General features: G+C 39.6%; 1 protein-coding gene across 7 annotated transcripts in view; it reads right to left on the reverse strand.

Moving 5' to 3' along the window:
• Nucleotides 1-27,990, reverse strand: part of PRUNE2 (prune homolog 2 with BCH domain) — a 380,051-nt gene that overhangs the window by 267,368 nt on the left and 84,693 nt on the right. For 6 of the 7 annotated variants that reach the window (XR_016315157.1, XR_016315158.1, XR_016315156.1 and 3 more), the window contains exon 1: nt 9,841-9,931. Coding sequence is in view for 4 of the 7 variants with exons in the window: in XM_089691097.1 (XP_089547223.1) it covers nt 9,841-9,858 (18 nt within the window). In the remaining 3 variants the exon portion in view is untranslated. Of the gene's footprint in view, nt 1-9,840; nt 9,936-27,791; nt 27,945-27,990 lie in introns of those variants that run through there. The other variant, XM_089691098.1, reaches the window with a different exon arrangement.

The raw sequence follows: 27,990 nt of genomic DNA on the forward strand, positions 1-27,990 counted from the left end.
GTTCTTTAGCAACACTAGAGAACACTAAACAATAGCAAAACTGAGGCATTCTGACAATAGCAGGGGCTATACTGGGCTGTCCTTACACCTCTTACTTTCCAGTGTCCAATCTCTGGAAGACAGCTATAAAGCCCTATGAACTGAACTACTTTTCTTGTGTACTGTATTGTACAATTAACAAAGCATTGTGTTAAAATTTCCCCTTAGAGTTATGCAAGGATTTCCCAACAAGCTGGGCTTATCTTAACAGAGAAAAAGGATGTCTGCTTTATTAGTTGGGCATAGATTCATACGAGGATCACTCTCCCTAGGTCACACTTGTAAGAGTTCATCTCATATTGGGGGAAAGAAATCTCTACTGAAGTCTATGCTGAGTGAATGAGTGTTCTGTTAAAAAAGGGCATTAAGTCAGAAAGTTTGACATAATTCTCCATGCAAAAAAATGCTATAGTTGACAAATGCGACTTTTAATTACTAATATTCATTTAATAAAAAGTTGCAAAAAATTAAGGAACATAGTTTATTAATTGTAACTTGTATAATATTGTTAAAAAATCCATTGTAATTAATTTTGTTGTGGTAAAACAAGCAACCATGTCGTATTTCAAATGTAGGTAATAAGTATTTCCTTGTCATAGCTAGTGGATTGCTTTTTAAAAGTGGATTTTTTTTAAGTTAATTGAAGTTGATTTATGTGTATACTTTAAATTTTCAACCCAATAAAGTTATATATTTAATGTTTTGTTTCTAAACACAATTAGAAAATAATATATAAATATATACATATTTCAAATGCAACATAGACAACACATTCATTTAAGCCCATTTATGCACATTAGTAACACACCATGTGGCAGTAAGACTAGGACTACAAGAAGCCCCTTGGCAATATATTTTATGTTAAATCCCTAATGGCCTCTCAATATCTTTGCAGAATATGCACAAAAGTCCGGGGTCTGAAGCTATTGAAATGAATGGTTATTTATTTGCTAAACGAGAGCCCTATGTTTAATGTTCCTTAGATATAAGGTAGCCAAGTAAAGTCGCATTCCAACAGCTCCATACATCATTTATTTTATATACCCTAACTTCTCACAACGGGAAGCTTTTGCTGAAACGCTATACAAAAGGCAGAAAACTCTATTTTCAATCAAACAGAATTACTTACACATTCAGAGATACTACATTTGTAAAAAGAAACAATTTGTTTGACAAACTTTAAGCATTAATAATCTTCTTGAACTTTGATGTCTTTGAGTACATTGTATTATCCAGTATTTGTGCTGCCATTTCGGTGTAAGGAATTAGAATGACAGAAAGACAGCATTTCACAGATATACAAACAATCAATATATAGGTACATAAACCAAATATCATCAATCTATTTCTGTATATTTGTTTCATACATCTTTCAGCATAAAGGATATAAGAAGTTAGGGCCATCTTACAATGGAATTAAATGGGAATAAAATGCAGATGAATAGGATTAAATTTCTAACAATTTTTTTCTTCCTTGTATCCCTTCTCCTTCAAGCAACTACACTACGCCATTGCCTTGTGACAAAGATACAGCCACGCACATTTTAAAGTCCCATAAGAAATTGTGGCACAGAAGCATAACCCTGAATAAGGCAGGCAATCCCTTTTAACAATTGTGGGCAATAAAGATAACAATATAATCATGATCTTGCAGTATTCCAACATACCTGATGCTAAGAAATTATCAACATCTTTATTCTGGCTGAAAAAGTAAGTTTATTTATTTATTCTGTTGTATTTTTATGCTGTCAACTGACAGCTGCCTACAGCTGCCAAGCACTAAATTCCTTGTGAGCTGAAAGAAAGCTTAAAGCAAAACTTGTAGGCAAAATACTAGCTATGCTTTAATGCCCCCCTAATTATTACAGTGAAGAGAAAAATAAGTTAAACACCAGTCACTTTAGTCCTTTTCCCATGTATTGCTAAACTCAAATCTAGGAAATAGTGTTCAAATGTCCAGGATATCCCTGTTAAAGCAGCCAGAGAGATCTATGGCCCTATAGGAGTAGTCAGCTCCTAGATATAGACTGCAGATGGGTATCTAGAGTTCAGGGCCTGCAGCAAATGCCCTCGCAGAGGCAAGGTCCAAATAGAGATCTTTCTAGGCAGCCATTGTCTCCGGGCAGAAGCCCAGGAGGTTACGAACACAATGGAAAGGTGCCCTAAACAGTTATTACATCCCGAAACCATCCCTCTAAACAACAACCTCAGGAATTGTTTGGGGCAGGCAAATATTTAAAATTTAGTGATGGTCCTTTTCACACTAATTACTGGAACCCCCCTCAATAGTAAGGCCTTGTTCACACCATACATGCAGAAAAACTAGTGGAAAAATTGTGCAGATCCCACTCGCAGAGACACAAGTATACATCAGTTTTCATGCTTGTTTCAGGGAATTTTATACATGTAGCGCTACTCCCTAAGGGCCACTGAATATTTTTGGGTTTCCTGTCTGTCCAGAGCCTGCTTTTAATGCCCACAGCCCCTGATGACACCACTGTGAATCTTTGACCAGGAGGACTCCCTAGCTTTGAACCATAAAATAAACATACACATTTTAAAATGAGTAAATATTCTTGCTATATTGAGGTCAGAAGATAAAGAATGCAAGCACAACAAGAATGACAGTAGATGTGCATTAAAAAAGTTAAATGTTCTAAAAGGTTCATCAAATTAATAAAGCACAGTATCACTTTAAGCAACCCCAAATGTTTGCAGGATCCGAATTTAAACATCAATTTTAGCTTCTGAGATGTCTCTCCCCAAGTGATCTGGAGTGAACTATCAAGCTGTCAGGCTAACTCATGTTTGGGTTCTCTGGTAACTGGGTTTAACTCTTGAGATGAATACTTTTGTTATAAGCAATAATGTCCCCTTTTTGTATCTCTTTAAGTAAGGGTATTAAATCTTCTGCGCGCTTGGTGGGACCATAGTTGGTGCACATTTGGGTTCTAATCATTCCTTGTGTAAAAGCAAGATTTCAATAAGATGGTATAATCACAGAAAGATTCCACCTTTGAGTGATGTTGAATTTGGGTAAAGTTTCTTTAACACAAAGGATGAAGCAAAGAATTGGCTAAGATTGTAGAAAGGGGCGGAAGTAGACTTCAACAGAGGCTGACCCCCTAAAGATGGTAAACTAGTCTGGTGACACAGGTTCCTTTGGAGTTGGAAGAGGCTTGAATTGAGGTACTAATGTAATCTGTCAGCTGGGGGCATGTGCTGTAGCCAGAGTTCTGTGGTTTCAGGGTGTTAGTGAGGCACTAAAGCAGTAGGCTGTAATACAGAATGGGCTTGACAGTCTAGGCCTCAGTGTGATAAATTGTGGTGTAAGGTGTACTGGACTGAACTATTGAAATTAACACAGTAACTTGCAACTTGTGATGAGCTGGATGCAAAGAAAACAAAACAGAGGGCGCACCGGCCTAGTGCTTTACCTAAATGACATTTATTGATAAAAATAGCAGATGGTGATATACTCACAAGAGACAATGGTAAAAAGGCTCATCATAAAGAACAGCAATGTCTGGTCCACCTGATACGGTAATCCCCACAGGAGTACTGGACCTCCAATAGACTAATGTGTTTCAGGGACTTGCCCCTTCCTCAGGCTCTGAGGAAGGGGCAAGTTCCCGAAACGCGTTATTTGATCCCTCTGTTAAGCCCCATTATTATTATACAGTATTTATATAGCGCCAAAAGATTTGCTCAGCGCTGTACATTATAGTGGGGGACAGTACATGAGACAATACAGTAACAAAACAATACACGAGGGGTTCGAGGGCCCTGCTCTTTTGAGCTTACAATCTCGGACCATGTTTTTTGATCCCTCTGTTAAGGAGTGATGCCGATGACAGCACTATGATCCGCCTGCCTGCAGGATTGACTGTCCTGCTCATCAGCGATATCAGCGGTGTGCAGTCCTTCTGTGTTTCCCCACTCTGTGGCCCGATCCAGTCCAGATCTCCAGAGTCCCGCACGGCCTTCTCCATAAACCCGTCATTCGCCTCTCACCATTCACTTCCTTCCTCTAAAGTTCCTGGGCTTCTCAATATATATGTCCCAACCCCTAGCTCTCCTGGGAAATGTAGACTGTTCACTCCTTATCTGATTGCATAAGTCCTGCTACCAGCATACAAGTCTAACAAAGCTTTATTTCCATGGAGTCTGGATAACTGAATTGCAGAACACTGCCATCTTGTGTTTAATTAACATCCTGCAACCAGTATTAATGCAGGGTGTTACGTACAGGTTACAGATTCCTGTACTGAAAAAACTGCACATGATACTACATATTATACTATACGATATGCTATTGTATATACTATACAATATGTTGTGGTGTGAACAGGGCACATAGAGGACAATTGTTTTCTCTGTTCCCTTGCAGAATGCGTACAGAAAAACTCATGTCTCTGCACATGGTGTGAACAAGGCCTAACAAACACAAACAATCAACAAACTAAGCTTAAGAGAACAAGCACTCCAGAATGCACCAATCCTGACTACTGAAAATTAAATCCTGACTCTTGTAAAGCCATACTGGTCAATCAGTGTGAGGACTGACTTATAGGAAGCTGCAGTTGGTGATACAGTACAATGTCAAGAAATTAAATCTTGCATTCTACATTCACCCTGAATTCTACTTTCTGTTGACATAGCCTTGTAGGGAATCACAACCTGCACTTCCTCAGCATTTAGTCAAGATTTAAATATTATATTGCTCATATGACAAATAGATAAACTGAAAAGAAAAGGTGCTAAAAATGTACATACAACATGCCATGAAAGCAAAATAGTACTCCAACAAATATAGTTGCCAGTATGCCTAGAACACCTTTCAGGATATACATTGTTGGGAAAATGACCTCTCTGTAGCTAAAAACAAGCACAGTGGGAACTACAGGACTCCAGTACATAGAAAATTTCATTAGAAGTGTTGTATTCATGTAAAGAGTTTGAACTTAAATTAAGTACTTTATCTCAAATGATATTGCCTATTTTAGCAACCACATTCTATGTCTTTGCATTCTGCATGTATTATAATAATGTTTTACCTTAATTTCCCATGACTTCCAGTGAATTAATATACAAGAAACAGCTCTTTGATTTTTTAGCAGGTAAAATAATATTAGCATAGTGAGACACACCAAAGCTCCTCAGGATGCTAAGATCTGCAGAAGTTTAGGTAAACCACCTGAGTCCTGCATCAGCATACAGGTTGGTAGAGTTTTCTATGGGGGCCAAAATGCCAATTAACAGTGCTTTATCTACAAACATCAAGCCGTTCATGGTAGGGCTTGCTGGAGGATGTGCCTTCCTCAAATATCTGCATCATTAATTATTCTGACAGTTGGGGGATTATAGAAAGGCTTTGCAGTTGCTTGTCTGTGCCGCCAGTATTAGCCCCTTGTGCAGACTTTCCAGAAAAACACTGGTTATAAATGAACCATTTTTAGTATGACAAAGCAGACCAGGGTCATAGTGTAAATCATCACAATTCTTATTGTCAATGCCACATATACAGTACTGCAAAGACTTTTGTGGAGCTTTCTAGAAAGGCAAATCCTGTCTTATTGGAGGTTCTCTGGAAATACAAAGCTTTTTAATAAATGTAATACAAAAATTATTTTTAGTACCATATACAATGCCTTGAAAAAGTATTCATACCCCTTGAAATTTTCCACATTTTGTCATGTTACAACCAAAACGTAAATGTATTTTATTGGCATTTTATGTGATAGGCCAACACAAAGTGGCACATAATTATGAAGTGGAAGGAAAATGATAAATGGTTTTCAACATTTGTTACAAATAAATATGTGAAAAGTGTGCCGTGCATTTGTATTCAGCCCCCTTTATTCTGATACCCCTAACTAAAATCTAGTGGAACTCTTTAAAACAAATATGAACTTACTGCCTTTTGGCTTTACCATTCTAATATGCTATTTATACAAATATTGCATTGTGTTTTTTAGACTCCATGCACACTAGTGTTCTTTTAAGCTCCTAAAAGCTGATATCAGCATTTTTTTATCTGCTCCTAGAAGTTAAATAGTGTCCATGCACACTAGTTTAGGCTAGTATCGTTTTTCAAGCTTCAACATTTAAGAGCAGAAAAAAAATGTTTTTGCAGTGTTTTTCCAGCAGAAAAAAAGATGAATGATCCTAAATACAAACAACTTTTTTCTAGTTGTGTTTTCCCTATATGTACTGGCATCTTGCACACAGTACTGATGTTCAAGCATCTGCTTGTTTGGACGCAATTTCAGGCGTTTGTTTTGTGTGTATTCGCATGTGTTTATGGGTGTATTTGTGTGTATATGCACGATTGCACATTTGCACTCACAATATATTAATATTATATATGCATTCATATTTATGCTCATATGTGCGTAACAAAAAAGAAATAAACCTGATAAAGGTAACTATTGCAGCCATTGAATTAAAAGAATGATAAGCCGATATATATTACATTTTTGGTTTGGGGTTTTTAATACAATTCAAGACAGGACAGATATGGAAGAAAGTTATTTGGTGCAAAAATTACTCTTCTCTAAAACCTGAAAAAAAACTCTGGTAATATCCATTAATATGCAGGTTGGGGTCACCTGAGTACACATAGAAATGTCTATGAAAAATAAAGGGGAAGAATAGCTAGACAACCTGTCTTCAGCACTAATGCCATAGATGTAGTGACCTGCCTGAGAGTGCAAAAAATTTGTTTTTTGGCTTGGCTGTAGCCAGCTGGGCAGAAATGTATTTTCCAGGTCTGGTCAGATCTCCCTAAGTCTGCTGGTTGATTGCACCTGCCTGCATCTGAAAGAAGCTTCAAGAAATAGAGAAGGAGGGCTAGTCACTGGGATACAAATATTTATCTGGCCTCAGCCAATCCTTAGGAGGTGGGCCAAGAAAGTGGGGCTGGAGAGAAAATAAATGCTAGAGAGGGTCTATACAAAGCTGTCTCCTGGTGCATCTCCCCCTGGGAGGCAGCCTATGTTACTGAAAACTGTTGCTGTTAGGCCTTAGCATGTGTTTGGCTGAGGACATAAAAGCCTGCATTAAAGAGAACTTGTTGGAGGAAACAGACATTGGAAGCTTAGCTGGAGACGTGGGGGGCCTTCTCGCCTAAAGCTCCAGGCTGGAAGTATTTTTTGAGGGTAGACACCACAGGTTTCTGCAGTGTAATGGGTTTTCTGTTATACAGCCTAAGATTGCTTTCTGTCCCCTTTTTCTCCTACTGCTGGAATCAGGATCTTTAAGGAAGATGTCCTCTTATAAGTGCCAACAAAATGCTGCACCCTCATTCCTCTACTCGCCTGTGTTTAAGTACTACAATAAATCTTCAAAAAAGACACCTCTAGACTGAGCATGTATGGGAATATCCTCCTGCGCTTAGTATGGATAAGTCCCTATCCTAACAGCTGCTATCACTCTGCCTTAACCAATAGGTAATAAAATATCAAACACAAAAATAGTGAAGCGCTCAAATGAATCCCTATATACACACACAGTGCATATAAAAAAAGGAAAAAAAACCTTTTCCTTGCCCTTAATTGTTTCTTCAAATCAAACAGTGATAAAAAATAAAAAAATCCATAATAATGCGAATAAACAGTGATACAAAAATAAAAAAATCTGTGTTAATTAATATATAAATATATATAAGTGATAATTCCAATAATATATGTGCCAACCTAACAGAATATAAATAAAAATTCATAAAATGTGAGTCTCAATCAAATATACGTGATGAATTGTGAAAAAAACATACATTAAACTATTCGATAAAAAATCCACTAAATCTTGTGATGTTTAAATATGAAAATGTGTCCATAAATGAACAAACACAGTCCATGCAGTAAGGTGAAAACGACACTCAGTGTTCTTCACTTCTAGTGCTCAAAAAAAGAAGAAAAGAAATCCTCCAATGGCAGCAATGCCTGCTCACCTCCCCAACTCGACCCGCAAGGGGCCACAAGGCTATAACTCTCCTCCAGGTAATCCTTTGCTTCCAAGCAGCTCAGTAAGGAATCACAGGACCTCCACTCCACCTCCTCTCAAACGTCATATAGGACACAAACAGAGCTTCCCATAGTGTAATACCATTTATTTAAGACACTCCATATAGCAAACTGTTTCCACTCACATGCGTTTTCTTAATAAAATGCAGTCCTCCTCATTCCCTGGGTGCATTCACATGTAAAATAGGGAAACCAATATGGCCGCTGTGCTCGGACATCCGTCCCCACGTGACCAGAAATGATGTGTCTCTGGGCTGGGAAAAGCGTTCCGACGCGTTGCGTCACGTGCGTCGTGACCCTGATGAAGTCACGACGCACGTGACGCAACGCGTCGGAACGCTTTTCCCAGCCCAGAGACACATCATTTCCGGTCACGTGGGGACGGATGTCCGAGCACAGCGGCCATATTGGTTTCCCTATTTTACATGTAGGTTTCCCTATTTTACATGTGAATGCACCCAGGGAATGAGGAGGACTGCATTTTATTAAGAAAACGCATGTGAGTGGAAACAGTTTGCTATATGGAGTGTCTTAAATAAATGGTATTACACTATGGGAAGCTCTGTTTGTGTCCTATATGACGTTTGAGAGGAGGTGGAGTGGAGGTCCTGTGATTCCTTACTGAGCTGCTTGGAAGCAAAGGATTACCTGGAGGAGAGTTATAGCCTTGTGGCCCCTTGCGGGTCGAGTTGGGGAGGTGAGCAGGCATTGCTGCCATTGGAGGATTTCTTTTCTTCTTTTTTTGAGCACTAGAAGTGAAGAACACTGAGTGTCGTTTTCACCTTACATGGACTGTGTTTGTTCATTTATGGACACATTTTCATATTTAAACATCACAAGATTTAGTGGATTTTTTATCGAATAGTTTAATGTATGGTTTTTTCACAATTCATCACGTATATTTGATTGAGACTCACATTTTATGAATTTTTATTTATATTCTGTTAGGTTGGCACATATATTATTGGAATTATCACTTATATATATTTATATATTAATTAACACAGATTTTTTTATTTTTGTATCACTGTTTATTCGCATTATTATGGATTTTTTATTTTTTATCACTGTTTGATTTGAAGAAACAATTAAGGGCAAGGAAAAGGTTTTTTTTCCTTTTTTTATATGCACTGTGTGTGTATATAGGGATTCATTTGAGCGCTTCACTATTTTTGTGTTTGATAGACTGAGCATGTGCTTTGGCGTTGTGCTCTGGAACTGGTATCTGGTTCTGGCAGCCTTTGAAAAGGTAAGGGAGACCTGGGCCATTTCCAGCATCCCCTTCGGGAGTTACAGCTACATAGGAAACCGCAACAATGAGGCTCCAGTTTACACAGCCTCTACCATTCTGAGAACACATTAGTTATTAGTGTTTTACCTGTCTCTCAGGACAAAAAAAGACAGTTCAGGATTAAACATTAGCTCTTCTTACTAGCTAGTACTCAAAAGTACCCAAACATGATAGTGCACAGCAATCATTTTGTAAATCTATTCACTACGAATGATTTCTTTATACATACAAGATCAAAATTCTATCATATACACATCTCTAAAATCATTAGTGTAAAAAACGCAAATTAACTGAATGATTGATTTAGAATCCAATAAAACTGTATAACAGTATGTGAAAATAAATATCTGTAATAATGCAAACTAACTTTAAAAGGTTTATCTGTTTATATCAATATGATAACAAATGAAAGTGTAGGCACAATATTCTCACATAACACTGTTCACATAAGCAATAACACTGAATAATATATTTTCATTTCCTTACCTCCAAAGACATGTGCATAGTTGTAATGGCTACTTTAATGTCTCCATCAGACAATTCTTTGAATTCTTTCAGTATGATCTCTTCAACACTAGCACCTGTTCGTGATGCATTTCATTAGTAAATCAGTATATCAGTTTACAACATAGAGGGTTATACATCGAATTCAAAATTACAAGAAATAAACAAATCTGGCTTATGAACCTTTGTTCTCATGACATATTTGTTTTTCTAGTCCTCTTCATAGACTCTTAGGTGAAATTATTAGTGAGGTTCCTTTAAAATATTATACACACCTGTGTTCCTTCTTGTTTTTATGTTTCTGATAGGCAGATTTGTGAAAACACTGCTATAGAATGCTTGAAAAAAGTAAGACATGTTCCTAAAGCAGCCACCCTTCCATGTGCCTATTGATATGCTAATTTATCAGTTGTGAATAATAGATTTGAGAATGGACAACAACTGCATTAAATTTCACAATGTACAGTACTGTACCTCACACTGCCAGCTCTGAACTTTTACCAAGGGTAATAAGATGGGACAAGACGTGAAGAAGCTGAGCCGGCAAGAATTTTACAAGCCTGGTGTCATGGGGAATAATCAAACCTGTTTTTTTTTTACTACAGAAACAAGGTAAAAGAAAAAAAATGCTGGCACATGCAATAGAGGAAGAGAGGAGGGAGTTTTAAGACTGAATATGGGTAGTACTTGAACATACATTTTAACATTTAATATAGGCATTCTCATATAGGTTTCCATGTGGTTCCTTCAGAGGTTGCTAGAGGTCCCTTGAGCTGCGGTTGATTGACCTACTATTTGAAGAAGCCAAAGTTCTGGGGCCAATTGCTCTTGGCAAAGCCAGTAGCATTACACCAGGAATCTTTTAAGTTGTCTGTAAAGGTGGTATTCACTGCAAGGGTTGCATTCTTCCTACTGACCACTGATGTAAAGGGCGTTTTCCTTAAAGCATACATTGGTTTTAGCAGGGGTTCCCTGAAATATGAAAATTACCTAGGTTCCTCTAGAGTAAAAAGGTTTATAAACGTAAAGCAAAAGCACTGCATACCCTGTATCAGTTTAAATGTGAAGGCACATGCTACTTCTGACTGCACCAATATATTTACCACATTAGGACTAGAGATGAGCGAAGAAATGAAAAATTCGATTCGGCTGATTCGGCGAATTCCAGTGTGAAATTCGATTCGATGCGAATTTCTCCGCTACGAAGATGACTTATTTAAAGGGTTTCTAGGCTTCAGAGAGCCTTTAAATTAGTGCAGAACACTGTACCTTTAATTTAAATGCCCTTGGAGATGAGGAAGGAGAAGGAGAAGGAGAAGGATGAGAAGAAGGAGAAGGAGAAGGATGAGAAGAAGGAGAAGGAGAAGGATGAGAAGAAGGAGAAGGATGAGAAGAAGGAGAAGGATGAGAAGAAGGAGAAGGAGAAGGATGAGAAGAAGGAGAAGGAGAAGGATGAGAAGAAGGAGAAGGAGAAGGATGAGAAGAAGGAGAAGGATGAGAAGGAGAAGGATGAGAAGGAGAAGGATGAGAAGAAGAAGGCTGAGAATAAGGAGAAGGATGAGAAGAAGGAGAAGGAGAAGGATGAGAAGAAGGAGAAGGATGAGAAGAAGGAGAAGGAGAAGGATGAGAAGAAAGAGAAGGATGAGAAGGAGAAGGATGAGAAGAAGAAGGATGAGAAGAAGAAGGATGAGAAGAAGGAAAAGGATGAGAAGAAGAAGGATGAGAAGAAGGAGAAGGATGAGAAGAAGGAGAATGATGAGAAGAAGGAGAAGGATGATAAGAAGGAGAAGGAAGAGAAGAAGGAGAAGGAGAAGGATGAGAAGAAGGAGAAGGATGAGAAGAAGGAGAAGGATGAGAAGAAGGAGAAGGATGAGAAGAAGGAGAAGGATGAGAAGAAGGAGAAGGAGAAGGATGAGAAGAAGGAGAAGGATGAGAAGAAGAAGGATGAGAAGAAGGATGAGAAGAAGGAGGAGAAGGATGAGAAGAAGAAGGATGAGAAGAAGGAGAAGGATGAGAAGAAGGAGAAGGAAGAGAAGAAGGAGAAGGAGAAGGATGAGAAGAAGGAGAAGGAGAAGGATGAGAAGAAGGAGAAGGATGAGAAGAAGGAGAAGGATGAGAAGGAGAAGGATGAGAAGGAGAAGGATGAGAAGAAGGAGAAGGAGAAGGATGAGAAGAAGGAGAAGGAGAAGGATGAGAAGAAGGAGAATGATGAGAAGAAGGAGAAGAAGGAGAAGGATGAGAAGAAGGAGAAGGATGAGAAGAAGGAGAAGGATGAGAAGAAGGAGAAGGAGAAGGATGAGAAGAAAAAGGATGAGGAGAAGGAGAAGGATGAGAAGAAGGAGAAGGATGAGAAGGAGAAGGAGAAGGATGAGAAGAAGGAGAAGGAGAAGGATGAGAAGAAGGAGAAGGATGAGAAGAAGGAGAAGGATGAGAAGGAGAAGGAGAAGGATGAGAAGGAGAAGGATGAGAAGAAGGAGAAGGAGAAGGATGAGAAGAAGGAGAAGGAGAAGGATGAGAAGAAGGAGAAGGATGAGAAGAAGGATGAGCAGAAGGAGAAGGATGAGAAGAAGGAGAAGGATGAGAAGAAGGAGAAGGATGAGAAGAAGGATGAGAAGAAGGAGAAGGATGAGAAGAAGGACAGTTCTGTGACAGTTTCTGTCTATTTCTGACAGTTCTGGGACATTCACTCCATACAGCGGTTTCAACCGCTGTATGGAGGGAATGTTATAGAACTGTCAGAAATAGACTATTAATGACAGTTCTGGGACTGTCCTTCCATGCAGCGGTTGAAACATTGTATGTATTTGTTTCCATAAATGGATCCATTTATGGAAACAAATACATACAATGTTTCAACCGCTGCATGGAAGGACAGTCCCAGAACTGTCATTAATAGTCTATTTCTGACAGTTCCATGACATTCCCTCCATACAGCGGTTAAAACAGCTGTATGCAGTGAATGTCCCAGAACTGTCATAAATAGTCTATTTCTGATAGATCTGGGACATTCACTCCATACAGCTGTTTTAACCGCTGTATGGAGGGAATGTCATGGAACTGTCAGAAATAGACTATTAATGACAGTTCTGGGACTGTCCTTCCATGCAGCGGTTGAAACATTGTATGTATTTGTTTCCATAAATGGATCCATTTATGGAAACAAATACATACAATGTTTCAACCGCTGCATGGAAGGACAGTCCCAGAACTGTCATTAATAGTCTATTTCTGACAGTTCCATGACATTCCCTCCATACAGCGGTTAAAACAGCTGTATGCAGTGAATGTCCCAGAACTGTCATAAATAGTCTATTTCTGATAGATCTGGGACATTCACTCCATACAGCTGTTTTAACCGCTGTATGGAGGGAATGTCATGGAACTGTCAGAAATAGACTATTAATGACAGTTGTGGGACTGTCCTTCCATACAGCGGTTGAAACATTGTATGTATTTGTTTCCATAAATGGATCCATTTATGGAAACAAATACATACAATGTTTCAACCGCTGCATGGAAGGACAGTCCCAGAACTGTCATTAATAGTCTATTTCTGACAGTTCCATGACATTCCCTCCATACAGCGGTTAAAACAGCTGTATGCAGTGAATGTCCCAGAACTGTCATAAATAGTCTATTTCTGATAGATCTGGGACATTCACTCCATACAGCTGTTTTAACCGCTGTATGGAGGGAATGTCATGGAACTGTCAGAAATAGACTATTAATGACAGTTGTGGGACTGTCCTTCCATACAGCGGTTGAAACATTGTATGTATTTGTTTCCATAAATGGATCCATTTATGGAAACAAATACATACAATGTTTCAACCGCTGCATGGAAGGACAGTCCCAGAACTGTCATTAATAGTCTATTTCTGACAGTTCCATGACATTCCCTCCATACAGCGGTTAAAACAGCTGTATGCAGTGAATGTCCCAGAACTGTCATAAATAGTCTATTTCTGATAGATCTGGGACATTCACTCCATACAGCTGTTTTAACCGCTGTATGGAGGGAATGTCATGGAACTGTCAGAAATAGACTATTAATGACAGTTGTGGGACTGTCCTTCCATACAGCGGTTGAAACATTGTATGTATTTGTTTCCATAAATGGATCCATTTATGGAAACAAATACATACAATGTTTCAACCGCTGCATTGAAGGACAGTCCCAGAACTGTCATTAATAGTCTATTTCTGACAGTTCCATGACATTCCCTCCATACAGCGGTTAAAACAGCTGTATGCAGTGAATGTCCCAGAACTGTCATAAATAGTCTATTTCTGATAGATCTGGGACATTCACTCCATACAGCTGTTTTAACCGCTGTATGGAGGGAATGTCATGGAACTGTCAGAAATAGACTATTAATGACAGTTGTGGGACTGTCCTTCCATACAGCGGTTGAAACATTGTATGTATTTGTTTCCATAAATGGATCCATTTATGGAAACAAATACATACAATGTTTCAACCGCTGCATGGAAGGACAGTCCCAGAACTGTCATTAATAGTCTATTTCTGACAGTTCCATGACATTCCCTCCATACAGCGGTTAAAACAGCTGTATGCAGTGAATGTCCCAGAACTGTCATAAATAGTCTATTTCTGATAGATCTGGGACATTCACTCCATACAGCTGTTTTAACCGCTGTATGGAGGGAATGTCATGGAACTGTCAGAAATAGACTATTAATGACAGTTCTGGGACTGTCCTTCCATGCAGCGGTTGAAACATTGTATGTATTTGTTTCCATAAATGGATCCATTTATGGAAACAAATACATACAATGTTTCAACCGCTGCATTGAAGGACAGTCCCAGAACTGTCATTAATAGTCTATTTCTGACAGTTCCATGACATTCCCTCCATACAGCGGTTAAAACAGCTGTATGCAGTGAATGTCCCAGAACTGTCATAAATAGTCTATTTCTGATAGATCTGGGACATTCACTCCATACAGCTGTTTTAACCGCTGTATGGAGGGAATGTCATGGAACTGTCAGAAATAGACTATTAATGACAGTTGTGGGACTGTCCTTCCATACAGCGGTTGAAACATTGTATGTATTTGTTTCCATAAATGGATCCATTTATGGAAACAAATACATACAATGTTTCAACCGCTGCATGGAAGGACAGTCCCAGAACTGTCATTAATAGTCTATTTCTGACAGTTCCATGACATTCCCTCCATACAGCGGTTAAAACAGCTGTATGCAGTGAATGTCCCAGAACTGTCATAAATAGTCTATTTCTGATAGATCTGGGACATTCACTCCATACAGCTGTTTTAACCGCTGTATGGAGGGAATGTCATGGAACTGTCAGAAATAGACTATTAATGACAGTTGTGGGACTGTCCTTCCATACAGCGGTTGAAACATTGTATGTATTTGTTTCCATAAATGGATCCATTTATGGAAACAAATACATACAATGTTTCAACCGCTGCATTGAAGGACAGTCCCAGAACTGTCATTAATAGTCTATTTCTGACAGTTCCATGACATTCCCTCCATACAGCGGTTAAAACAGCTGTATGCAGTGAATGTCCCAGAACTGTCATAAATAGTCTATTTCTGACAGTTCTGGGACATTCACTCCATACAGCGGTTTCCGGCAAAAAGTGTATGTGCAGAGTTCCTCTATTCTGCAGATACACTTAGAGGAGCTCTGCAGATACACTTAGAGGAGCTCTGCACATACACTTTTTTCCGGTTTGGAATTATTCTTATTTTCATCCTACTTCTTCTTCTTCTTCTTCATCCTCATCCTCATCCTCTTCTTCTTCTGAGGATGAGGATGAAGAAGAAGAAGAAGAAGAAGAAGTAGGATGAAAATAAGATTAATTCCAAGCCGGCAAAAAGTGTATGTGCAGAGCTCCTCTAAGTGTATCTGCAGAGCTCCTCTAAGTGTATCTGCAGAATAGAGGAACTCTGCACATACACTTTTTGCCGGCTTGGAATTATTCTTCTTTTCATCCTACTTCTTCTTCTTCTTCTTCTTCATCCTCATCCTCAGAAGAAGAGGATGAGGATGAGGATGAGGATGAGGAAGAAGAAGAAGAATGAAAAGAAGAATAATTCCAAGCCGGCAAAAAGTGTATGTGCAGAGTTCCTCTATTTCTGACAGTTCTCTCACAGCTTCTTCACATGTACAGCGGTTGAAATATCTGTATCCTAAATGGAAACTAATAGATACAAATTGTATCTATTAGTTTCCATTTAGGATACAGATGTTTCAACCGCTGTACATGTGAAGAAGCTGTGAGAGAACTGTCAGAAATAGAGGAACTCTGCACATACACTTTTTGCCGGCTTGGAATTATTCTTCTTTTCATCCTACTTCTTCTTCTTCTTCTTCTTCTTCTTCTTCTTCTTCTTCTTCATCCTCATCCTCATCCTCTTCTTCTGAGGATGAAGAAGAAGAAGAAGTAGGATGAAAAGAAGAATAATTCCAAGCCGGCAAAAAGTGTATGTGCAGAGTTCCTCTATTTCTGACAGTTCTCTCACAACTTCTTCACATGTACAGTGGTTGAAACATCTGTATCCTAAATGTAAACTAATAGATACAATGTTTCAACCGCTAAACATGTGTTCCTTCTGTCAGAGAACTGTCAGAAATAGCGGAGCTCACTGCAGGGACACTTTTGCCGGCTGATCGGGAAATGTTCGATTCGCGCACCCGAAGTAGGCAAAATTTCGGTTTCGACACGAATCGAATATTTCCTGAAATTCGACTCGAATTCCGGTTCGCCTAGTTCGATTCGCTCATCTCTAATTAGGACACAAACAATGTTACCAACAAAATCATGTTTCCTTAATGCCAGTACTTTATTGCAGTAGCTACTTTAACAGATAAAATAAAAAAAGAAGAAAACATATTATTTGAAACCACTTATTGCCTTAGCTACTGATGGAGTCACCAAAGCAAAGTTACTTTGTTACATGAAGATTTAATAAAACTGGAGAGTGAAAAATTCGGAGCAATATGGTAGTTAATCAACTTCTAACTTCAGCCTGTTCATTTGAAGGGTAACTCCACTTTTGTGGGGAAAAAATTGCAAATAGAAAAAAAATATATATTATAGTGTATATAATTGAAACACAAATCATATTGCAATTGAATGTTGTTAAAAATTACCTTTCCTCTTCAATCTGCAGCATTGTAATTGTCTGTAAAATGCAATGTAATATGGCTACCTGGACGCATTCTGTACACAGATATGTAACTTCCTGCCTGCGTGATTGGTTCACTGCTTTTTCCAGAAGTTTGCACTACGATACTAGTCAGTTTTTGGGCACCCCTTGAAACAAAAATATTCTTTTTGTTGAGATACTCCCAAAGGAAGACACATCTAAAGGGATGCAGATCCAACAATTTTCCTTATTAGAGCCCTGTAGGTACCGCAGCTGATTGCTGCAAACAAACAAACAGCTCTTTCTTCAGAATAACAAAAGGTAGGAATCTGCAACAATGTTTGTTAAAATCTCTCCAATGTACATGGATCACCTAGCCGGGAATGTTTTTTCCCAACAAAAAGGAGTTACTCTTTAAGCGTTGGCAAAACAAATCTGGAAACTGATTGGTTTCTATGCAGAGCTGCACCAGATTTTGCACTCTCCAGTTTTAATAAATCAACCCCTAAGTGTTTAAATAAATTGGTGTAGCGCTAATCTATATACCATATGTGAATAAACATACATAAAACATACAAATATGAAATAATAAATATAATGACAAATCCAAAGTGATCTGATCCAATTGGGATCTATTTGTGACACACATACACGTGCCATGGAAACGTGAAATAGAAAATTGGTCCCATTAGGACCCAATAAAGTGAAAAAATCCAAATGACACCAACAAAAAAAAACCAAATCCCTAAAATTGGGATCAATAAATCAATGTAAAATGAACTAGTGCAATAAACAGTGAATCCCCAAAGAAAGGGGGATAATCCACCTAATTAAAGTGATAAGTGCTTAAATACCCCTCAAAAATATATTAATAAATATAAAATCACTCAATCAAAGCCATATATAAAAATGCACAAATCAATGCTCCAATATGCATAAATAAAGTGAAATACAGTATATGCCAAATATAAACATTGACAATAAATATACATAAAAAGTCCAAAAAATAGTGCAAATAGCAAAATGTGATCCAATGCAACAAATTCATGCAGGTGGTGAGGTGAATGTGTGTTCACGCCAATGGTGAAATCCTCAAATGGCTAGATTGCCCCTTCACCTTCTTACTGCGACCCACTGGGCCAGCGAGCCTTTAGGATCACACCAGTATCCTTCACGGCAGCAACTCGTCACTGGATGGTATCCGTAAGAAATTCCCATCAATGGTGGCACTTACACATCTCAGGTCCCCTCCAGATACAGGTAGCCGCAATATAGCTCACTCTCTCATAAGGATCATAATAGTAGAAAAGAAAGATCCTCCATAGTGTAATATGGTTTATTACATCAATAAAGCACAAAAACCGCCAATTGCCCACTCACTTGTTGCCAGTTTAACATTAGCTTTCAAACCACATGCTATGGGTGCACCTCTGCATGGGTTTCAGGTGGTACTGATTTTTATGTATGGAGTGCTGACAATGGAACAATACAGCACTCCATCATCAGTTTCATCTCGGACTATCTGATGCTCTGAAAGATGAGCCAAGTACTGCAAACCGGATGCACTTTCACGCATGTTTCATTATCCAGTTCTACCTTCTGAACCTGACACTATTTTGCCAGCCAACTTTTAAACTTTCTGCTCCTGCAAGTAGATCTAGTATTGCAAGTAAAGGAGGCAGTTGCCGATCGTCCACCTTCTCTGGACATGTATCTTCAGCTGAGGGATGGACTCATGATCATCTCTTGGTAGGTCACTTTGGCATTCACAAGACTTCAGACTTGGTCACATTCCTTCTGGTGGTCATATTTAATGAAGGACTGTAAAGAATATGTCAGATCTGATCTTCGGAGGTATGCCTCCCAAAGAAATCCTAATTTGGGGTCTGTTGGAATCCCTCCCAGTACCTGAAAAGCCATGGAGTATGATTTTCATGGATCTTATTGTGGAACTTCCCCCATCTGAGGGTTTCACAACTATCTTTGTTGTGGTTGATCGTCTGCCGAAAATGGCACACTTCACATCCTTGAAAGGAACACCCTCTGCCACTGAGACTGCTTCTGCTTTCAATAAAGAGATTGGGAGACTACATGGCATTCCAGACACTACTGTTTCTGATCGGGGAGTTCAGTTCACTTTCAGGTTCTAGAAGGCCTTGTGTGAAGCACTAAACATTGAACTTCGTTTGTCATCTGCTTACCATCTGCAAACAAACGGGCAGAACGTAAGAATATATCAAACTCTTGAAGAATACTTGCGATGCTTTTCATCTTTCTCGCAGAATGATTGAGTGTTCCTCCTTCCATTAGTGGAATATTTATACAATAATTCTATCCACAAGTAGTCCCCCTTCCATGCTAATTATGGATATCATCCTTTCTTTCTGCTTGAGGTGCCTTTGGAGTATCCTGTATTGGCTGTACAAGAAAGGCTGAATTTTCTCAATACTAACAGCCAGCTTTTACTAGAGACCATCTTGAAGGGAATTTGAATTTGAAACCAGGAGATAAGGTCTGGCTGTCTGCAGAAAACCTGAAATTGAGCTGTCCTTCAAAGAAGCTTGGTCTAAGGCATCTGGGGAAATTTCTGATTAAAAGAAAGATACATTCTGTGGCATTTGAATTAATTTTACAGAAGAATCTGAAGATTCACCCAGTATTTCATGTTTCTTTATTAAAACCAGCAGTCTCAAACCTCTTTCCAGATCGAGATCCAGCATCTCCTGCTTGACTGCTGATCAAAGGTAATGAAGAATAGGAGGTAAAAATAATCCTAGGCTGCAGAAAAAGGGCAGGTCAGCACCAGTTCCTCATTAAATGGAAGCGCTATGGTCCAGAGAATATTTCCTGGAAACCATCATCTAATGCCCTCACTCCACAGTTGGTGCAAGCCTACCTCTGACTTCGAACTGAAAAACAAACTCTAGTGGGCATCCATGTCAGGGCAGGAGTGGTGGAATGACCGGGCAGGCCTAATGGTAGGGTCACGCACTGACTGACGATAGCCACCACCCACAGACCGGAGTCCCTCAGGGCGCAGATTCTAAGCCCCAGGCTGCCTTTCACCAGGGCCCCTGATGTTGGGGATGGACTTGACGCAGCCAGGGACCAGGTCGCGGCCCCCGAGTAACCCCAGTTGTGGTAATGGCCGCCGCCAGTAGTGTATAGCTGGTGGGAACCAGATGGGAAACGATAGCGTAGTCGGACAGGCTGGGTCGATTACAGTGGGATAGACAGTACAAGACGGTAGGCAAGAATACACAGGTCATGAGCCGGGTTCAGCAACGGGAGGTCAGATAAAGGGATAAGGCAGAGAATAGTCTTAGTCAAAGCCAAGTCGGTTTCCAGGAGAACAACGAGAGTAGAACCAGAGCTTTGCTGCAACACAATCATACAGGACACGAATGCAAAGAGCAAGTGCAGACAACAAGCTTAAATGTGATCAACCACACCCCTCTGGAGAAGGGACCGCAAAGGCCTGAAAGCATAAAAGGCTCCCACCATGCTTTGCAGAAACCTAAGATGGATGCCAGCACATGGAGCAGCACCAACTCTGAGGAAAGGTAGGACCTTGACAATCAAGAGGCTACCCATAAGAGGCGGGCAATGTCAGAGAATCCCAGTAGAACCGTCTGGTGCACAGATATGCGCATACACCTGCTATTTCCCACAGAACGTTGACCATATGCGTGCATGCGTGCAACAATGCTAGCTTGCTCACATGTGCACACATGCACTATTCCCATTGCTGCCAGGCAGGCTATTTAAGGGATGCTCTTGCCCATGTTCTGTGCTGACTGATCTTCAGCTGTTCTCAGTGTCCTGCATTCATCTTGTATGATTCCCTTGTTGCTGACCTGGCTTGCTCCTAACCTGATCTTGGATTCTGCACCACTGGAGGCGTCGCCAGTTTCTGACCCGGCTCTGTTCCTGACTTTGGCTCTCCTCGTGGTTTGGTACCTTGTTGCCCACCTGCTAATGACCCTGGCTATTCCTGTGACCATGCTTCTAACTCCGATCCTGGCTTCCCATCTTGTTCAAGTGCCTACCTGGCTGTTTATCGCAGAAGCTCTGTGCACCTTTGAATGCTCCTGTCCCAAGTCTGCTAAGAGCTCAGACAAACCACATGTCCTGGACCTGCAGCGCAAGTGGAGTGCCCCAGTTAACCTCTACTAGCTACTCTTCTTGCCCTGATGGTCCACCAGTCTGCTAGCATTTGTGTTCCTCCTGTCCCTGGGTACCCTCTGTTCCACTCTCAGTGGGCTGGAGATACAAGAGAGACTGACCTTGTCATTTCATTCTCCTATCAGGTACGTGACACCATTACCCTGCCAGTTGTCCATTCCTGTGATATGGATAGCAGAAATCGCTAGGCAGTGCGTTTCTGTTCATGAAAGAATCTGGATTGTCTCCCTCAAAGCAGCCAGGATCCTTGTGCCCCTTTATGATTATAATATATGTCACTGTGGTGTTATTGTCTGACTGAACCCTAATTGGGTGTCCCTTAAGAAGGGGGGTCCAGTACTGGAGAGACAGCCTTACATGTTACTGGGGATTTTGGCATCTTCTCTTTTTTCTCGACCATTTTTCTTGAACTGTCAAGGATTGCAAGACTCCTACCCAGCCTGGCAAACTTGTGTCTGTTGTAAAAGTGGCACAAACTGGAAATGATCATCTGCAACTGTAAAGTGTAGACATCACTGATGAATTGGAACATACAGGTAAGTATCTTGGATGTCCACAGATACTATGTGTTCCCCTTGTCTCAGAGAGGCATTTACTGATCTTGCAAAGTCCCTATGAAACTTTGAGAAGTGAAAGAATTTGTTGAGGGTTCTTAAGTCCAGGATAGGAGGGATACCTCAGTCGAGTTTTGGAAATGTGTACAGGCCTTGAACCTGTCTTGTTTTGGTACAGGTTTGCCTTTAGCAAATCTAACTGCCATGAGCAGTGTTTGGTGGACTTGAAAGAAAAAAGCAGTGAGTTGGTAGAGGTTTAAACTCTCTCTTCTACCCTTTTAAAACCAATGATTAAACTGATAGATTTGGGATGTCTGAGAGGGATGCAAACTGTAACAGATATCTCCCCACTGAGCGAGAGTGTCCCCTCACTGTGAAGAAGGCTTGGTGGGCTTTGTTGGTCAAGCCGTGTGCCCAAAGGAAAGGCTGAACTTAGGCTTTGAATGTAAAGCCTGGGTAGAGCTTGGAGATACTCTGCCTTTATAGAAGCTAGGCTTTGTCACCTTTTTTTAAGAAAGCTGAATTTTCCCACCTGTGACTTCTTTTTTCTACTTGGTCAAGTGCCTCGGCAAACAGATGTCTTTCTTGAAAAGACATACAGGTAAGGTGTTTTTTGCAGCTTCTGCTGTCCAAGCCTTTAGTAAGAGAATTCTGTGCATATTACTGGAAATAAGAGCCAATCTGGATATCTGTCTCATGACGTAATCCAGGGCATCAACAAAGAAAAGAAGAGCAGAAAGAAGTTGTTGTAATTGCTTTGCAATTGCATGATCCTGAAATACAGGGTTATGATGGTTATTCATTATCCTAGTCCAGTTAGCTTCAGTTTGACATATAGAAATAGCAGCAAGAGCTATGCCAGGTTAACCACTTTATATACATGGGTCGGACGGGAGCAGTGGAGGGGCGGGTGGCCGTTTATAAATGTTCTCCCCGCTTCCATGCTTGTGCACGCTCCCTGGGAACGCGCTGCACTGTGATCTGGTGCCCAATTGCTGTACGGGACCTGTGTGTGAGGTCCCAATCATGTGATCACTGATTAGCCAATCAGTGATCACATGAATAGTAGTAAGCAAGATGTCACTTCTGACATCATTGCTTAATACGTGTGAAAACTGTGAATGATCACAGAGGTCACATGGTACCAGGCTATTCACAACAGCCTTGTACCATGTGACAAGCTCTGACCAATCACAGCTCACACAGCATTTCTCAATGGCTGCATAAATGCAGCCAGAGAGAAGGAGAAATGATTGCTTTTACAGCCTTTATAGGTGTAAAAGCAATTAGTGTAAAAAAAAAATAAATCTTCATCACCCTCCACAAGTAGTACAGTGTCACTATGGTGACACTGTACTGCTAGGGTGACAGTATGTTAAAAAAAACATAAATAATAATATTTAAAAAAATGTAAAAATGTTTTTAAAAAAATTATAATTTTTAGTTATAAACTATTCTGGGTTTTTTTTATTTTTACTAAAAGGATAGCTGAATAAAGTTTGGCCAAGATTCATGAATAAAGATTATTTATTTGCAAAATTTTATTAGAAAAACACTTTTTTCAACATTTTTGGACTTTTTCATTTATATAGCAAAAAAAGAAAAAATGCAAGTGGTGAATAAAAACCACCATAATAAAGTTTTATCTGTCTCAAAAAAATGCTAAAAAATTCATATGGGTACAGTGTTGCATGACCTCGCAATTGTCATTCAAAGTGTGAAAGCTGAAAGCTGCAAATTGCCCTGGACAGGAATGGGGTAGAAGTGTCCTGACTGGAAGTGGTTAAAGAGAAGGTTTAAAGAGAGTTTCTAAGAGCATCTCAAATTTTCTGTCAGAAGAATCTTTAAGAAGTAGGAACAACTTCAATAGGTACAGCTAAATGGTTTTTTTTTTAGGACAGAGATGACAGGGCCTACCACAGGAATAACCTTTTCAGGAATTACCCAATTGTCACAGACTGCACATTCTACCTATTGATGAACAGGAATGTTTTTTGTTGGCCTTTTTGACCCAATAAGGCAGCAAGGTGAAGGAGAGTCAACCTACACTATGCCAGGCCTTTTGTGGACTGAGAAAATGAGCTTTTCAACATTTGTCAGCATATTGCGTAAAGCTCCCTCTTCAATATCGTGGCAATACGGGGCATATAAATCTTCTCCAGCTTCCTCCAACGCTGTTTTGAGTCCTCTTCATTTTCCTCTGAGTCAGTGTCCTCCAGGACCAGCATATCAGGGTCCAACTCCAGTAGAGAAACAGGAGTAGGAGAAAAGGTGGGGCATATTTGAGTTGGGGACAAAGATGCCTGTATTAAGGCCATAATCTGTCGTAGGAATTGTGACATACAGTAGATGTAGAAAATTTTGCTGTGGTCAAGTAGACTGCTTGCTGTTGCATATCTGAAATACTGTAGATTTAGAATTGGATGCTGAAACTGGTATTAAAACCAGGTCCTTCTCTGGTGTAAGGGACTGCCTTTGGTAGAGTGATCATTCACCTGTTGTTTAGAATTGGCTCCATTTCGCTTGTTTCCTCCACCACCACCACCACCACAGGTGGGAGTATTTCTCTGTGGAGTGGGGTGTGGGAGATAAGGTAACTGTGTCTGGAATGAGTAGGCGATAACTCAGGTGTAGACCATTCTGAAATGAATCCTTGTGGCAAGAGGGAGGTGTACAATAAGTGAGTCAATTATAAAGACTCTATGATGTAACTCCTGGTCCCCACATGAGCCTGAGCTTTAAGTGATTGAATTTTAGTGCTAAATTTGAAAAGTTTACACTGTAAAGTGAAAACATTCCAAGCTCTATTTTGCACAATAGCTGTCAGAGATACAGGGTGACCTTGTCCTAGCTATTTATGACCCTGGACTGTATATAAAGTCCAGGCTTTACCCATCCCAGTGGGCATACCCCCAAAGGGTGTTCAGGGACTGGGGTTCATAGCGATCACAGCCCTGGACCTGGATAGCACCCTGCAGCTAACGCAACGCATTGTGCCAAGTTGAGGGCCCCATGCAGGATCCAGTGCCTGAAGCAATATTACAGACCATCCCCACAGCATGGAGGTCAAGGTATGGCTCTCATAGTTTCACAGAGGTTGCATCAATTCAGCTGTACTGCTTCTGTATAAGCAATACAAGACAGTGAGGGTTGATTGAAGAACAGGAAGATAAAATAATACAAAGAAAAATAATAAACTAGTAAAGCTGGCTTCTCCAGAAAGGAGAAGAGGTCCATTACAGACACTAGAAAAAAAACGAGGACTCACAAAATAGGGTAAGGTTATAGGGGAGTCTTCCCCAGGGGCTTGTCCTCAAAACCTTGCCAGTGTCCAGTCACCTGAAGGTACAAGCCTAAACCCATGTGTGAATAAGCTGCTTGTGTCCTGTACTATACGATTAGGATATTCTAATTTTTTTCAATTTCTCTACATATGTTTTGTGCACAGATTCGCTTGGCTAAATGTGTATGTCAATCCAAACATTGTTCTTAGTTTTGGATGGAATGGTTATAACCCCTGTCAGGCTTTTCCCTGGGGCTCCATTAGGAAGATTTTCCCCCACTTCTTGTCATGCTGACATCACTAACAACAGACAAGAAGTGAAGGGGATGCTTCAACAGCTGTACAGTAGAGGAAGGATATGAACCCTTATCAGATTTCTATTTCTCTCTGTATCCTTGTTGCAGATTTTCCCTCACTTCTTGAAGCTGTTGTCTGCAGGGCAGGGCAGGAAGGGAAATCTCTGTAACAGAGCATAGGATAGCAGTAAAAAACTGACTGGTGTTCTTATTCTTCCCTACTCAATTAAAAAACATTAGCCTAACATACACTTTAGGCCTCGTGCACACTTTTTAACGTTGCTCCTAGGGGCATCTGGTGGGGTTTTTTTTCTGCCTTCAAACTCCCCTGCATGTTAGTCTATGTGTCCATGCACACATAGGCATTTATCCCCTTAGTGGCCAAGGGTAAAAATAAATGTTAATGCCTAAACACAATTTTGCTACTTTGAAGTGCTAGTAAAACTGTACATATCATAGCAACTACTTTGTGTATCCAAATGGATTATACCTTGTTTTTTTTCAGGACAAATTGGGTTCTTTTTTGTGGTAAATGGTAATGGATATTACCTGTTTTTTAATTATTAAAGGAAAACTCCTGACGATCGCAGCGTTATCACATGTGTATGTTAGTTGTTGTTTGTACCTGTAGTAGGGACCAGAAACAATGGTGCACATTTTGCCTTTTTTTATCCTACCTAAATCATACTGACACTGGCACTGACTGATACTAATTTAAAGAATGCTTTATGAAGAAAAATTCTACCCAAAATATACTGACTGTGACCTTTGATCTAAGCTTTTACCGTTGACCCTTACCTGGAACCTAACACTAACCCTGGCACTGACCTAAATCAAACCTTGATCTAGCTTTTTTTTTTCTTTCTTTTTTTTTTTTTTTTACACACTTTTGTTTATAGCTTCGTCTTCTGCAAAAAGAGAAAGATACAATATATCATTCCCTTCATTCAGAAGAGGAAGTAAACGCAGGAGAGGGCTCACATTTACTATTCACTGTGATAGCCAATCAGAGGCTATCACAGTGATCAGGTGACCCAGAACCAGTGAATGCACGGTCTCTGTGCTGGGAGTGAGCTGTGCAGCGCTTTTTCAGCACAAAGACAGATACGAATATATGAAGCCCCACGGATAAACACCCACTTCCGTGAGGCTGCATATGTGAGTACGGTTGCCGGGAAGGGGTTGAGGGTGTTTAGGGGTAGGCAGAAAAAAAAACACTGCCATTGCATCTCAGAGCAGCGGTTGTTTCGGCAGAAAAAATGCTTGACGCCTGTAAATGTGTTTACACGCATTTAGCGATTGAAAGTTTATTAATTTCAGTAGTAAGAATAAATTATTATTATGGCCAATGACATGAATTAACTCCCAAGCGCTTGATGTGCCTAACCGTTCCTAAATGAATTACACGTTTACAGGTATTAAGCATTTTTTTCTGCCAAAACGCCGCTGCCAGGGGGAAAGGCATCTAGGAGACAAAGCAAAATCGTCCTGTGTCCATGAGGCCTTAATGAAAAATGTATCCCTTCAGTAAATCATCCCCATATAGTCACTAACCCAGAACAAGTATCCAGCACGAGTTACAAAATGGTTGTTTCTATCAAACCCTAATACACTGATGTTTTTCATTGTGACAAAGTCCCATTTAAACAATAAAATGTATAGCTTTAAAATCAAAGCAATATCTGGTAATTATTTATTTGATGGAAGGAATAATTACATAGATACAAGTATATGCTGACATGGTAATCATTTTATTTAATAGAAAGCAAAAACATTTAATTGCTAATTATTTTTGTGTGGGTATTTATTTGTATTTGCATTATTAAGTCAATCAAGCAATGCTATTTAATTGTTATCTTCAATATGAAAGGCACAGTTAGTTGGTATAACAATCATAGAAAACAATGAAAGTGCTTAAAGCTATATATTGTAAAAAAATAAGCAAAAACATTAAAATCCATGCATGTCAAGCAAATAATTATACATTTGCACTGTGATACAATAAATAGAATATAAAAGTTGGATTTAATTCACAAACACAGACCATGTTATTAATGTATAATATTGTAACCAGGGTTATATTCCCTAATTGCTCACTATGTCAGTTTTTTAAGGTATACGTAGGTAGACATACATGACATTTAGACAATTTTCTTCATTTTCAGCCATCTTTCGAAAACAAAATTAACCAAACCAATCAAGGTAACCTATGACCAACACTTGCAGTGGTTTTACAGTAGATAGAAAGTTTTAGGTGTAGATTGCTTTGATCCATCATCTTCACAGCCTAAAACATGACAAATCTTATTACACGTAGTAAAGATTATCTAAAAATAGTCAAGTAAACACTACCAAAATTCATATCCTGTTACATCTTACCTTTAGACACTATAATGGATGCAGGATGTAATGGTCGTGTACGTTTATGTGAAAGAAAAAACAGTCACCTATATACAAATATGTACCTTGTGTATGCAGCCTTGTCTCCTGTAGGATACTAATAAGTTCTTCTCGAGGTAGTAATTCAGGAAACCTCTGCTCCAAAATGCCTATGATCTCCTCTTGTTCTGTGGGTAGTCTTTCATGCTCAGCAGACAAACAGCAAAACAGAATGCTTCCTACGAACAAAATACTACAGGTGTAATTTCAGCTAACAATACATGT

Source organism: Staurois parvus, unplaced genomic scaffold (genome assembly GCF_062004578.1).
Source record: "Staurois parvus isolate SC_StPar_1 unplaced genomic scaffold, SC_StPar_1.0 ptg000549l, whole genome shotgun sequence".
Taxonomy (NCBI): Eukaryota; Metazoa; Chordata; class Amphibia; order Anura; family Ranidae; genus Staurois; species Staurois parvus.